The 15,618-nt window shown below is 38.7% G+C and overlaps 1 protein-coding gene across 1 annotated transcript; it reads left to right on the top strand.

Annotated features, from left to right (window-relative positions):
• Positions 1-2,736: 2,736 nt before the first annotated feature.
• LOC149833595 (uncharacterized) lies at positions 2,737-15,581 on the top strand. Its single transcript, XM_090010876.1, has 11 exons — positions 2,737-2,918; positions 4,052-4,226; positions 4,334-4,516; positions 4,633-4,744; positions 4,829-4,862; positions 6,141-6,178; positions 6,285-6,319; positions 6,391-6,543; positions 10,576-13,118; positions 15,028-15,111; positions 15,231-15,581. Exons 2-11 carry the CDS (start codon positions 4,156-4,158, stop codon positions 15,293-15,295), a joined length of 3,318 nt encoding a protein of 1,105 aa, XP_089867002.1. The 5' UTR covers positions 2,737-2,918; positions 4,052-4,155; the 3' UTR covers positions 15,296-15,581.
• Positions 15,582-15,618: the final 37 nt, after the last annotated feature.

Below are 15,618 nucleotides of genomic sequence, written 5' to 3'. Positions count from 1 at the left end.
AAAACTATTCACCGAAAAACCTAGCTGTTAGTAACCTTACCGGAAAAAAACTCAGTTGAGGAACACCAATGAAGTCACTGCCGATGGTTTTATCAGAATATTTGCTAGAGATTCTACAGAAAAATCGCTGGAGGAGGGCTGAAATTTAGGGTTTTCACTGCTGGTGAACTGTCACCGGTGGGAGATTTTCGCAAAGTCGCCACCCGTCAAAATATTCGCTTGATTATTATTGAAAGATCGTTGAATGGATTGGGGACAACCGGTTGGGACCACAAAAATCCTAGGGTTGCGAAAATAGAGTATATCTAGATACAAAAAGGAGTTGAAAAACAAAACGTCATTTTATATTGGACAAATTTTGCAATACTAGTATGATGCAAATAAGAACTTTCGCAATATTGGACTATATATAGCTATTTTTTCATACTTTTGCAATACATCGTGCAGTGCTCTTTCAAAATTCCACAAATTATGGACTTCCGCAACACTTGAAGGTATTTTTGCAACACGACCTACGGTACCCATCACAATTTTGCAATATCAAACTTTCACAAATATTTTAGAATTTTACAATACTTTAAGCGATATTAGTTTGGAATTTTGCAATTTATGGACTTCCGCAATAACGAAATGGATTTTTGCAACGTGCCTTGCGATACTTGTCTATAATTTCAGAATTATCGGACTTTTGCAAATTTTATGATTTTCGTAATTTTACATTTTTTTTTAGTTTGGTAATCTTTTTTGGAATATTGCAACCTCGTATGCGATTTTGTCGACGAGTTTGGTAGGTGTATTATTTTAGCATCACGGTGCTCAAAATAAAAAATTCATATGTCCGAATCAGCAAAAGGTTAAAGTGCTTAGAAAAATTAAGAACTTGAGTAATTGTTTATTGGAAGAATTTGATAAATTATGAGGTATTTTTTTTAGAAAGCTACACTTTTCGGGTCCACTGTCAATTTTTGTTTTTTTAATCATATTTAAGTTTTGTCAGCGGCAGCGTTACAGCCATCTCTATCTTCAGATTTGCCTTTGCATTATTATGTTAGTAAGTGCCGGAAGTCGAATACGTAGGTGGGACCCGTGATGATCGATTCATAACAACAAGTAGATTTTTCGTACTAATGCTATCGATTGGATTTTAAAAGCAAAGTTATTCTCCTTTTCTGTTTTATAGTTTAGCCAAGGAACGAACCAGCCTGCTAAAGGTTGAGGGACCCCGTAATTTAACGCAGAGGAATGACAAGTCCAACAACTTCCCACCTTAAAGCTGAGAAGAAAGATGGGGGGCTCTGATTAAAATGCCTTACTGCTCCACAGCTCATAAACCACAGGCTTGCCCTGCTAGCATTTGTAGCCTGGTGGGCCCAACTCCAGTTACTGAGAGTCAAAGGATATTGACAGCTAGGATTTGGTTCAGCTTCAGGTCGAATCTTGTTAGATCCATTCTAAACTCAACCCAATTTGATTAGGGTCCAGGCTTGGGTTTGGGTATGACTAAAATTGGAGACTCACATGAGTTAATGGGTTCAGGTGCAAATCAATTATGGGCTTAAGTGCACCTATTTTTTTTTATCAGGTCTAACAAATGAACCCAAACTCGAACCTACTTGATTCAGGTTCAGATTCTAGTTGCACCCCTAATAGGGCTCAAATGAGTTAATGGGTATGGGTGCAGCTGATCTGGTTGCACCCCTAATAGGGCTGCAGGTTTGTACCGCTATTTGTGCATCATCCCCATTGAACTTAGCCTTTCAACCGAAGCTCCTGAATGGCTAAACTTGATCAATTGGACGGCTAGGTTTAAACAAACATATGGTTAGACTTAGAGAGGTTGTGCGACAGCACATTCGTCTAATGCGTGCGTGCAAGGCTGATAGATCCTATGCCATATGCCAACCCTGACCGTTGATCAGCTTCAAATTGGCGTATGACAAGGTCCATCATCTGCCATATGTGAGATGCAATATTAAACCACTGCAGCTGCCAGGTGCAGGTACTACTAATATAGTTATGTCGTTTAGAAAAAGGGGCTACAGCAACTACCAATATATTTTTATTCATCTGCTGAGAGGGGACGTCATCAAGTGATGATGATGAAATATCGTTCACAATGAGAACGAGAGCTCCTTGGAGCCATCGCTTTTTTGCCAATCAATCGACCTTTCTAGGTTGGGGAAATTTTTTTTTAAAAAAAATAGAGGCAAGATTGAGTGTTAGGGATTGTGCACAAAAGGGGGAGGGGGTGCAGGCATTCCGATTTCCGACCTGCAAACCCAGAGCTGGTGGGTGGGCCGGGTCTAAGGTGGCTCCGGAGGGAACCACCTGTATGTTCTTTCGGATGCACGTGTACAGACTGCGTACCTAAAAACGAATCTCATGTGGCAAATCAAATGAATACACAGTGAGCGAGCGAGCGAGCGAGCGAGCAATCACCCACCCACCCATTGAAGCATCATAATACATTTAGCTCTCAACTTCCTTTTTCTGCTTCACCATTTTTTCCCGACTCACACACACAATTCTTTTCCTTTTTTTACAGCTGCGTCTGAGGAGCCCGTACCAAGCAAATGACCATAATATCCATGCCATACGTAAGGGAGCGGTTCACCGTGGCGATGTATTTTGTGGGGATGGCAGAATCGATATTTCCAACCACATTGTGCGCATTTTAGGGAAGGAGGTCGTCCTTTACTATTTACAAAAGGGGCTGGAACTTGGAAGTGGAGCGCTAAGCTGTGGTGTGTGTCTCAAGTGCCGCAGCTTTCATGTTGTTGCCCCCCTTTCCTTTTTTAATCATTCATTTCTCACTCTCTTGCTGGCCTCTTCCTCCGCTGCTACTCTCTCTTGGTTGGGAGTGGGTAAAGATAACGGAATTTCGTCAAAGGTTAAAAGCAAGGATGTTTCATGCTGAGGTATCTTCTCTTCCTACTCTGTTTGTGTGTATGCTCCTCGGATTCATCCCATATTTGAGGTAGAATTTGATGTTAACGTTGGCATTTCTCTTAACTGGAAATCTCGTGCCTTAATTGGTCGATCGGGGCAATGTATTTGGGCTTTCTGTAGTAACTTTGTGAAGGACACATTCTCTTCTTCTTCGTTTGATTCGGTGGGGTTGTTGCTCTAGAGCTCTGAGCTAAAGATTTGATCTTTGGGCCTTGCACTTCTTCTTTGAGGCCAAGCCTTTTAGGGGTTAAAATTTTAGGGAACAAAATGAGTTTTTTTTCTTCTTCAGAATACCTTCATCCCCAACCACCGCCCGCTTCCTTGTTTGTCAGTCTGATTTGGAAGCTAGAATGACAGATTTAGGGATGAGATTGACTAACTTCAACGCGAAAGTTCTTTCCCTGATATTCACCGAGAGATTGCTGAAATGACAGGGATGTAATGCTTCACTACACTTAGTTTGGTATGGTGGTACTGGATGAAGCTCTCCCTGTTCCCTGTTCTCTTCTCATGGAATTTATAAACGTGTTCTTTTTCTTTTCTTTTTTTTACTCAAATGCGATATATTTCCAGCATTCTGCGACTTGATTTGAGCCCTAGATCGGAATTTATCTTAATTGTGAGCGAAGCATTTTTCCACAACCAAAGATCAGTTATCGGGGTTTGGACTCATCATCAAGTCTCGATTTAAGCTCCAATGAGGCTGTTAGTTGGCGCTTTGTTATGTCCAGCCATTATTAATTTTGTTGCAAAGTGATTTCCTTTTGCTGGAAGTAACTTCTTTTTGTTTGCTCAATCTTCTCCATTGTCGATGTTTATGAGAAATAAAGGTTGAAGAGCTCAGATATTTCTGTATTCCCCAAAAGCAAAATGTGGTGGCCAGTCTGATGCAGATTTAGTATTTAGCTCATGTTGTTACTGTTTCTCACCTTATAACAATATCTGGTGTCTCATCTGAGATTTGCTGCTACAATTAGATATCCTTATTGAGATTGCTTCCCAATCAATACGTTTGTTCTTTTCTGAAAATAGAATTGTTGATAGCATCAATGCATTTGATATTTGTTGGTGTTGATGTTCACGCTCATTGTCTTATGTGAAGCACACGTATCTGGTGGGGATTGTCTGATAAAGGAGGGTATCTTGCTCTTGTGGTTGTGAGACGAGTTACTCTTGGAACAATTGTTTGGCCAAGCAATTGTAGAAATGAAAGGAACGAGCTGTGTAGATGAGCCACTGGATTATGCTGCATTTAAGTTTTTGCCACATAACAAGAGGTTTGTGTCATTTGTTCTTTTCTTATTTTCCATACGGCTATCCTCGAAGTAAGTCTTGATTTTGATTGCGGTTAATCCTGTCTCCTCTTGTTCTTTGAAATGGGCAGGTATGAGCTACTCATTTGTCAGCAAGGAAAAACAGAGAGACTGGCACTAGGGTCTCTAGAACAGATAATTTTACAAATACCATCTGCCAAAGATCACTTTGACCAATCAAATGAGATTTTCAAACTGCAACCCCCTGAAAGCCCCAAGAATGCCAGCTGGTTTAGTAAACAAACTTTAGACAGGTTTGACTTGATTCTCTTAATTTCTTTGTCATTAACCGAACCAACATAACTCTGTTGATTGTAGCAGTGCATTCTTTATTATCTCTTTGACCAATCATTACATTGAATTTCTGTAGGTTTTTTCGTATTATTGGTGCATCTGAATTATTAAAACATGCCATTGGACTTGAACATGAGATGTCCCAGTTGGAGCATGCTAGGAGGTTTCATCTTGCTCTTTATTCTGAGGTAGAGTTGCTTATGTGTTTTCATTTTGCGCTGTTCCTTACCCTAGCTAAAATACACTGATGATCAGAAAATGTATTATGTCAGGGTGATGGGTATCGTTCCTTGAGAGGATCTGCAGGTCTGTTTCTTTTCTTGTTATCAAGGTTCACATTTGTTTTATATCAATGCAAAGAACCTAGACATGTTCACTTTTTCTTTATGACAATGTAAAACTAGATACTCTTCATTGCCATTATGTTACCTAATGTCCTAGACAGAAGACAAACTGCCAGAGTTGTTGATGTATGAAAACTCTTGGGCAGGACAAGTTTAGAATTTCCTATTCTTTTGTTTTGATGGGTTTCACACCAATTGAGGGGAAAAGTTCAGTTTTAACCATCTTTATTGTTATTTTTATGTTCCTTATATGTAGATTGCTTTGAATAACTAGCTAATGATTTTTGGTAACTGTCATGTTTACCTTGGTATTGATTTGTATTTCCTCTTCTATTCCTTTAATTTGAGCTCAAATAATGGAGCTCAAGCATTTGAAAATGCAGTGTCTTTGTCTTTCATGATTGAGCCTGAGGAGGCTTGCAAAATTGGCATTAAGCATTGGTATCAACTAGATGCCAGTGGAACAGAATCCTGGTAACAATGAGGGTGTGTTATACGATTATGGTCCCAGTAGTGAAAGTATGCTCCATTAAAAAACGGAAGCATACTATAGTCAAGGTGGGAAGCGAGCTACAGCCATTCCTCTCTAATCTCTGGAACTGCAGCAGCTCAGAAGATTTCCTTCACAGGTAGCTGACTCTGCTACTGTGGTCCAAGTAGGTACCTGTGTTTAGTATATCTCTACATACATACTTTGTGAATTTGAACAGCATGGTTGATTAGAATGGGTGTGACATATTCTATTCTGAGGCATGCATTGCAAGCAACACAATGTCTTTGCTTATTTGGTTCTTTTCCACTTGTGTGTTCATGTGTTGACGGGAGAAAGGAGGGGGGGGGGGGGTGTTGGCGGGAATGTGCCAATTGGGTGGGTCACTCTCAAAATTTTCCGTGGTTATGTTGTTTAACACTTGGTTCACATTGATTGTAATTCCATAACCAACACATGAGTACTCGTGTGTTCTCACACGAAGGTGGTGAACCACAACAATATTTACAAGGCCATGTGGTCTGCTTGTTGATCAATATGGCCTTGTAAGATTTCATGTCCTATGTTTGCATATGGTTGAGAGCTAGCTTGTTATAAGAAATATTTTCATGCATGTTGATTTGAATGCTGGGTGCTTGTTTACAAGTGATAACTGTTTCATTTACCCTGTCATTGCTCTATTATCTCCTAAAGTGCTTCTGATGTAAATTTAAAGCTTATACTTTCCTGTTCTTTTCCATCTTCTAACAGATAGCAACTACCCAGAAGGATTGACACCAACAGAGGAGGTAATGTCATTTTCTTTCCACTTTTCATTGTGTGCTTGTTCACTTGGTCTATTCAGAGTGCCTTGCAAACTGACAGTCTGACATATACATCTGGTCTCACTTACAGTCAAATGTCCCGGCAGCCTCTTGTGATGCTACAAAGTAAGTGCTTCAACCAGAGTAGATCAAAATTTACCCCCAATTCCTATGCCTTACAAAAGAAATAATTCTAGGAATGAGTTGTTGCGTGCAATGGATGTGAGGCTAGCAGCACTGAGAGAGGAGTTAGCCAGCACACTAGATCGGGCTGTGGGTGGCCCTTGCTCATTTCAGGAACTTGCTGATTTACTTGAATTCACACAGAATTTTGGATCACCAAATTTGAAGTAACTTACCTGAACTCTTAAATTTTCTTTTTCCTCTCTTTATTTAATACATATAGAGCAGATTTTCTCCTACTATTTATGGAGACCCAGATATTTATATTGTGTCTGTTTTACATTGTTGTATTTTATCTCCATGCTTCAATGCCACATTTGTATGCTTCTGGTCTAGAGGACTTTGTCATGCACCAGACTAACTAAACATTATACATCTAGTGCAGTCAAGTTGATGCTAGTAAGCATGTAGTGGATTCACACTTCACAATTTCCATGATTTTTGCATTCCAAAAGATTGACATTTCATCATGGGAAGTCTTCTCTGAAATTCTGTATGGATAACTGGATCATGCTCTTCTTTTTTTGTTCCTTTTCCACTATGGTTAAATTGACTTGAACATTCCTGGAGTTTTGGGAATCTAAAGGAAATATTAAACTGTGATGGAGATTCTGTATATCTATGGCAAAATCAGGTTGCACTATGTAAAGAAATTGCATGTGTGCGTGCGTGTGTGTGTGTGCACACATTTGTGTGTTTGACTTGAACACTTCTAGAGTTTTGAGCATTTCCCTCTAAGGGTGTGTTTGATTTCTGGAGATAAAAAAACCCTGGGATTATTTCTACCTTTGATAAATTCTCCCTGGAGTTTTTTTGGAAAAGGTGGGTAAAATTTTTATCTTTTGTTTGATTGCAAATGGGGAAAACAAGAAATTTGGTCCAATCCCTGATTTTACGGATTGGATTGAAACCCAAACAGGAACATAGAATAAAAACTCTTATAGATACAAAGCATCAGGTTATATGCTTAATCAAAGAATGCATCCACGTGCATTTGGTGATCCAAACACAGGAACAGAGAATAGTGTTTCATAGAGGTCTATGCTTTTGATCCCTCAAAAACCCTTAAAATGTCTCTGTATTAGAACTCTAAGCTTCTTAGAGAAAAGCACCATCTGAGATCTGTGGAGCTCTAGGCTAGTGTTTAAAAATTTGTCCAGTCAATTTGGTGACTTGGCTCGACTCAGCCATTCACCAGGTCAAATTATTGAATGACCCTGAACTTAACAAAATCCGACCGAGTCAAAGCATGACTCAGTCGAGTCATATATATATATATATATATATATATATATAAATGATATATTGGCATAATTAATAATGTAATATATACTTTGTATACATAATTTGTATATTATAATACATATTATATGTAACAATCTTGGTTGTCAAAGGCAGCGCCTAGGCGACCTAGGCACAGCCCCACCACCTGGGCTTTTGGGTTTGGGTGGTGGGACCCTCTTTTACCGCCTAGGCACTGTCTATCTCACCTAGGCATCAAACCCAAAATTGTCATTTTTTTAAAGCATAGTTGACCAGCTGGGCTTTTTTTCTTTCTGTTTTTCCTTCTCCCTGTTTGACTGTTTCTGGGTTATGTACTTATGTTTCTGAGTTATATTTCTGGTTGACAGACTGTTTATGAGTTATAATCTGTTTGTGTGTGTATAATTTATATATAATCTGTTATAATCTATTTTTGGTGATACTATCCAATCTTTACTGTGATTTGTCTGTTATATAGTAATTTAGCAGCACATATGTGCTTTGGTTGTGCCATGCAATAACAAAGTTATTATTATGGCTGGATCAGAGCTGATATCTCTTTTCATTTCATTAAAATCTGAAGTGATCCGTCATTTGTCCCTCCCAGGAAATTGAGTTTGTAAAGCAAGGATCCTTCAGTACTGAGGAACTTGAAGCATTAGCGAGTTATAATCTGTTTATGTGTGTGTGTAATTTATATATAATCTGTTATAATCTATTTTTGTATGGTTGACTGTTTCTGAGTTATAATCTGTTTGTGTGGTTGAGTGCTTCTGAGTTATAAATTATAATCTGTTTTTCACAACTTAAAACAAGAATTGTGCACAAAAGGCACAAGGAGAACTCTCACAAGTGCACAAAGGCACGGATACACATGCACAAAAGCATGAAAAATAAAAAACTTCTTTTATTGAATGTCAAGGAGCTTTACAAAAAGCTTAAAGAAAACTAAAGGGGGAGCACCCCTATTTATACAAATGAGAGGCCATAGAGGGGCTCCCAATATGATCGTTGGGACCCCTCCAACGGTCATAATTAGGACCGTTGGAGGACCCAACGATCATATAGTGTGGGCCCCTCCATGTGCTAAAAAACAAAAAGAATAAAAGAAAAATAAAAAATAAGAAAAATAAAAGTAGAAAAATTACATACATATTCTATAAAAAAGAATGTGTAAAATTAGGTGAAAGGACTGATTTACCCTTATCGGGTATATATATATATAATTAGATAGATACATATACATATATATGAGATATATATGTATCTCTCTATATATATATATACAAATATATATAAAAGATACGATACAATTTAACACACTTCACATACACATTTTTTCGTATATATATCATGTATGTATATCTGTTTTTTTTTTCTTTTCTCACTCACAAGCATATTATCTTATGTTACATTATAATTTACTACATATATAATTATGTATATTATAACTTATAAGTGTATTATCTTATATGAAGATTAACATATAAGACATTGGTTAAATGTGATGTTTTTAGTTATCATGAACTCTCAATAGTTTATTTATGACTTATGACATATGACATTTTAGTATCACTTGAGTGTGAATTTAATATTGTTAAGGCTTTAATTGTGTTTAAATTATGTAGTTGTCTTTTATTTACATTGTCGTTCTCAGTTGTATGGTTTGTTTATTCAATTGTTCATTTCTTCTTCTTATAAGTCTATTGCTTAGTTTATGTCTATTGTTGTTAATTTTTTTGTATACATGATTTTATTTTTTGTATATTGTTCATTCACATTGTTAGTTGTATGGTTTGTTTATTCAATTGTTCATTTATTGTTAATTTTTTTATCAGGTTAAATTATTTAATAAAATTGCTTTATACTGTTCGACGACATGTGTTTTTTCTATTGCTTATTATTGATTGATTATATGTTGTAATCATGTTTGTTATTAATTTTAGCAGTTTGTTTACATATTTTGTGTATTTTTATTTTTTTTAATTGGGGTACCGCCTAGGCCTTGCCTAATCTTTTTAGGGGCTCACTGCCTAGACTCCGCCTAGTGCCTTTGACAACTAAGATAACAATTAGTTATACAATATATACGAACATATGTACATATTTTTTAAAGAAATGTAAAGTCTTCATGACTCGGTCGAGTCACCGAGTTGACTCGACGAGATACAAGCCAAGTTGAGTCACGAGACACTAGGTTTTAAGACTATGCTCTAGGCTTTTGACCCTTCAAAAAACTCCCAAAAAATCCCTGCATTAGAGCTCTAGGCTTCTCATTTATGAAATCTCTCAAAAAATCTAGAGAGGAGAAGAAGAAGAAGAGAATGCATGAGAGAGAGCAGTTGGCCAAAGAAAAGATGCCAGCGAGGCAGGAGCAGCAGATTCCAGCATGCATGATGCCCTAGTTCCGTGTCTTCGATGACAAACACCAAAGGAGCCGAGCCCAAGCTCATGCGATTTTTGGAGAGAAGTTTTATGCGGAGAAAAAGTTGGACCCCTTGGGTTCTGACTTTTTTGGGAGAAAAACCTTCCAAAACAACGAGATAACTTTACCGTGTTTGCTGCAGCAGGAGGCACCATGCTCATTTCAGGGAAAAAAGTCCTCCGGGATTTTTTATCATGGCACTCAAACACACCTTAAAGGAAATATTAAATTGTGATGGAGATTCTGAAAGTGACTCATTTTTATTCATGCCAATGTTGCAATTTTCTGTGTATTTTATGTGTTGATTTGACAAGTCTCCTCTATGGCAAAATGAGGATGCCTTATGTGAGGAAATCGTGTGTGTATGTGTGCATGCATGCGTCCTCATTATGATCGAAGTACTCAACTTTTACCATGTTTGCTTGTGTCCATGAGTCTAAATGATCTGGAGAGCATTTAACATTTGAAATAAATGGATCTTGATTGTTGAATACTTTATGGAATATACCAGGAATTTGTTTTTGAAGTACTTTGCTTTGAGCCAACATAGTCAACCGGCTGATGTATCAGATGACAAGCACTCAACCACTCCACGTAAGGAAAGTGATAATAGAATCAGCTTGATGAAGGTTCCAGCTGCTACTCTTTCAGCATCAAGTTGTCTTAGTGAAGAAAAATGTTCAAGAAATACTCTCTCTCCTGCAAAAATTGCTCAAGCTGAAAGAGAGATGCCAACTGACAGTGACGAATCATCTGTTTCAAGTGATGAGAGTCAAACCCCCGCTGAAAGAAGCCGGCCTATGATAAGGTCAGCATCACCAAGGAGGTCAGCATCCCCAATGCGCAGGATTCAGATTGGTAGATCTGGTTCACGAAGATCAACAACGCTTACCATTAAGAATCTTGGTTTTTATCCTGCAAGGGAAAAGATGTCAACTACTAATAGGGAAGCTGAAAACAGTAGTGAGGATGGAGAGACAACAGAGATGCCTAAAAAACCTGAAAGTTCTGTGAAGAGTATCAGTGTTCAGGATGCAATAAGCCTCTTTGAAAGCAAGCAGAGAGACTTAAATTCAGACTTCCAAAAAAGAAGGGCTTCTGTTGAAACTGGGTCTTCTTTTATCAACACAAAGAAGTCTGTTCTAAGGAGATGGAGCGGAGGTATGGAAGACTGTTCCACAAACTGTATTCAGGAAAGTACTTCTGAAGGAGCTTCTCAGAAAGTTGCAGAGAATTCTTTGGCCAAGAACTCGGCAGAAAAGAATCCTCAAGCTTCAACTGAGATGCATTCTGGCGCTGTAAGTTTAAACACAGATAATGTTGTTGACAGTGATGGGAAGGAATCTGCTAAAAATGGTACTACTGAATTTGTTACGTTAAATGTGGATGAAGCTTATGAACATGAAATGGCACCAGCTGAATGGAATCAGCAGAAGGAAGCTGGTCTGAGCCAAATGTTGCTTAAAACTGCTGGGTCCCAAAACCAGACAATCATGGATATATCAAGGGAACAAAAGGGTGGCTTCTATGAACAATACAAGGAGAAGAGAGATGCAAGGCTACGAGGAGGGAATACTGGGAGAAAGGCTGATAAAGACGCCAAATTGAAGGCAGTGCAGGAAGATCTTGAGCGACGGAAAGTGGAAGTGGCTAGTAAGTCTGGTGTAAAGCAAAATCAACAAAAGCTTTTAAGAAATTCTTCTCCATCAGGGTTACCAAAACGTGAAATTTCAAAGCCGGCCACTTCAAAAAAAGCCCCACTCAGAGCATCACCAGTGTCCACAACACGTAGCTCTTTGTCATCAGCAACATCACCAAGGACCTCCATTACACCCACTAAAGCTTCCACCACTCCCGCATCCACTTCAAGTGCAACAAATCACAGGAAACATCAACCAGCTCCATCCCCAACCAAAACAAACGCCAAAATGGAAAGATCACAAACACAGCAGCTTCCAAAAACAAACAAAGGAGTTCAAAGTGGAGGGAAGGCTAACTTAAAGATCAAGGATGACAGGAAGCAAAATATGATAAGAACAAGCAACTGTGGTTCTCGTGGTACAAAATCTGGTGCTACTGCCGCTGCTGATGATTCGAGAACAACCCCAGCCAAGCCAAGTTTCTACAGCAAGGTAACAAAGAAAAGCAGTGTGGTACCACTGGAATCAAAGCCTTTCCTGCGTAAGGGGATGGGAATTGGCCCTGGTGTTGGTCCTCCTGTTGTGAAAACAAAAGGAGCACAATTTGACGACTCATCCAAGACAGAGACAGATGTTACTCAAGCCCAGGACCTGGAGGCAGACACTATAATGGTGGATACTCAATCACTAGAAAGCAGTGAAATGGATCAGGTGAAAGCAGATGTGTCAGAGTCAGAACAATGCGAGAACCTCCAGAAGAAGCTTGAGGATGACAATATTGAACCTGACATGAATTCCTCAGAGCAGTTATATTCTAACACAGATGAGTGCATCAAAACTGAAGTCACATTTCCTGTAGAAGCTCCTACGAATATTGGTCAAATGTGTGCATCAGAGGATGTGACAGATTTGATATGGGTTGAAATGAATGAGCAAGAGAGGCCAGTAGTAACTGAAATCACACCCGTACAAACAACAATTCCAACAGTCATTGCCCCAGAATCGTCTATAAGGAGCCCTCGTGTTCGCCATTCTTTGTCACAGATGCTTCAGGCTGATAGTAGTGAATCTGATATAGTGAGTGAATGGGGAAATGCAGATAATCCTCCAGCCTTGGTTTATCAGAAAGATTCACCAAAGGGATTTAAAAGGCTTTTAAAGTTTGCTAGGAAGAACCGGGGTGGTGATAGTATGGCAACAGGATGGGCCAGCTCACCAGTTCTGTCTGAAGGTGATGAGGACAATGAGGAACCAAAAGGTGTCAGCAAAAGGAACAAAGATGCTCTGCTGAGGAAATCTGCACCGCATATGAAAGGTTTTGGACAGCAGAAGGCTCTGCTTGGAGGAAGCCATGATGGAGGGAACTCAAGCAAAAGAAGTGTGGAATACAATGGCATTCACGAGCTGTTACCAAGTACGTATGTTACCATTTCTGATTACAGATAATAAGTCATACCTTTTATTTAGGGAAAAAAACCATCAGTCTCTTTATGAAAATGTTGAAAAGTCAATAACAAATGTGGGAACAGTTGCCCACAAGGGGCCCACACACCTGGCTAGGTGGGTTGACTTAAGGCCTTCAAGTTGAAGGGCATCGAGAGTTCACTACCCAGGGTGCGTGTCCCTTGCCGCAAGGCCGAAGCCAACAGAAAACCATGCCCAATGGGCAGGGGTTGAGTACTCTTTAAATTTTTACACTGGATTCTGAAACATGGCCATGGTTAGCATGGCACCTCTTGCCCTGTAATGTCCAAACCATGGCTGTGGTTTCTCCCATGGGAACACTTGACGATCATCCAGGAAATTGCAAATTTAATAATATCAAGATGCTCAGGCTGATATTGTTCGTCACCCTTTAGCAGTTAATTATCTCAAGTTCACTCATCCTTTGCAAAATTTCTATTTTAGTATTTTATTTCCATTATTTTTTTGGTTAAGTCAATCAGCTTCTCTATCTTTGACCCTTCAAGGCCTGGAGAAGTCTCCCAGTGGTGCTCACATTGATTCTTATTAGTTTAGTAGGTTACCAGGCTGTGGACTCTCTCTTAAAATTCTGGCAAAAGGCCAGCATTTCTTAGTTATCAGGCTATACTACATTAACTCTTCTATGCCACATGTATAAAGCCCTTATTATTTTGGAGCAAATTATAAAGTGCATCAGTACCTGAAAAGAGAACGGCATAAAGAAAGAGACTAGGGAATGGATATCTTTGGGGTTCAATAAAGGGGCTACTAGCTGCATCACCTGGATACAGTTGCTGGTACGTGGTATGACATGGGCACAACTGGTATGATACCTGTTTCCCAAAAGAAGAGTGTGAGGGTGCGGCGTATGTTATTATTTATTACTATGTTTTCTTTCACACACACACAGGAAATACACGTGCCATATATATATATATATATATATGAGGTAATGGTTGCTACCCATGTGGGTAAGGAACCCCTTGGTGAAATTTGTTTTTTTAGTTTTTTTGCACATCTGACCCTTCAGATGTAATTTAAACCATGATTCAAGGGTTGATTCCTACTATTGACCACTCTGAACACATCCATGTATTTATATGTTTGGTCAAAACAACCTCTCCCTATGGGTTCCAACTTCCAACTAGGGGGTTCCTTACCCATGCGGGTAGCAAATACTGTCTCATACTATATATATATATATATATATATATATATATATATATATATATATATATATATATATATATATATATATATATATTGCTGTAAATAAAAAACTCAACTAAAACGATGAAGAGAAAAATGTACAATACGAAATATGCATAATATGGTAAAAATGATCCTTATACTATGCAATATGTCCACATGTAGCATAGCCTAGAAGCACCCAGTATCAGCACCAACACGGGTGCATTAGGCATTTTGAATTATCCATGTTATATTAGATCCTATGACAAAAAGTTCTGAAGCATATGCCTTTGCCTTGGACTATACTCGCAATATCATTTCTATCGGACATCATTTTGAGATCCTGGAAAAAAGGAAAAGAAACTATCATTCAAGGAAACCAAGTGGCTTTTAGATGCCTGCTTGAATAGCCCTTCCCATGCAATCCCAATATTTGATGCTACTTCCTGCTCTCATTGGGCTTCCTTATCTTTTTAACTCTACCAACTTCTGGTTCTTGATTAAAGAGCATTTTTTGTATACGTGTACGAAAAATGTGTCCTGGGTTATATCTATGGTTGGACACATGATGTGTTATGATGTTCACAAACATACAATTAAGTTTAAATTTCGGGTAGTAGTCAATTTTGTTACATGATTCTCATTCTTTCCACCCTTTCAATTTTCAGAACGTTCCAGTCTTAGCAATGTTACTCAGTCTTCCCCAAAAATAAGACAGGACCAAATCTCTGCAACTGCAGCCTCGACCAAAGGTGAGCTTGCTATATAACTGCTTAAAGCTGAAGCTCATTCTGGTTAATGTTTACTTGCTATGTTGAGCTTCCTTCAAAGAACTGGTTTCACTTAAACAACTGACTATATGCGTTCACAGCAACAAGGTCATTCTTCTCTCTCTCAACATTTAGGAGCAAAGGAAGTGAAACAAAGTCACGGTGATGTTAGTTTTGGTGCCCGCCTGTCCGGTCATCATTTGCCTCCAGAACCTGAACGGTGAAGTTTGGCTGCGTCCAAGATGTTTTTCCCGTTTCCCTTCTCAGTTAGTCCCATTTAACATGAATGTAGTAGCAAGCTGATATTGTGTTGTGAGAGTTGTCTGTATATACAATGCGATTATCACTGTATAACATTTCTCCCAAACCATATGAATAGTCGTAAGGAGGGAAAAAGTATTGAGTGGGTTGTGAACAGAAAAAGCTATTATTTCTAGAGTAATGGGCTCAAATTACAGAGGAATGGTGCCACAACAATGGGCTAAGGAC

Source organism: Nuphar pumila, chromosome 6 (assembly GCF_984573655.1).
Source record: "Nuphar pumila chromosome 6, dmNupPumi1.hap1.1, whole genome shotgun sequence".
NCBI classification, from domain to species: Eukaryota; Viridiplantae; Streptophyta; class Magnoliopsida; order Nymphaeales; family Nymphaeaceae; genus Nuphar; species Nuphar pumila.
This window is presented reverse-complemented; position numbering and strand designations above follow the sequence as displayed.

Bases quoted from the DNA above. Each gene is read 5' to 3' on its own strand.
- LOC149833595 (XM_090010876.1), top strand. From the start codon at position 4,156: ATGAAAGGAACGAGCTGTGTAGATGAGCCACTGGATTATGCTGCATTT. The intron at 4,863-6,140 runs GTCTGTTTCTTT...ATCTTCTAACAG, and splicing joins TTCCTTGAGAGGATCTGCAG to ATAGCAACTACCCAGAAGGA. The intron at 15,112-15,230 runs GTGAGCTTGCTA...ATGCGTTCACAG, and splicing joins AACTGCAGCCTCGACCAAAG to CAACAAGGTCATTCTTCTCT.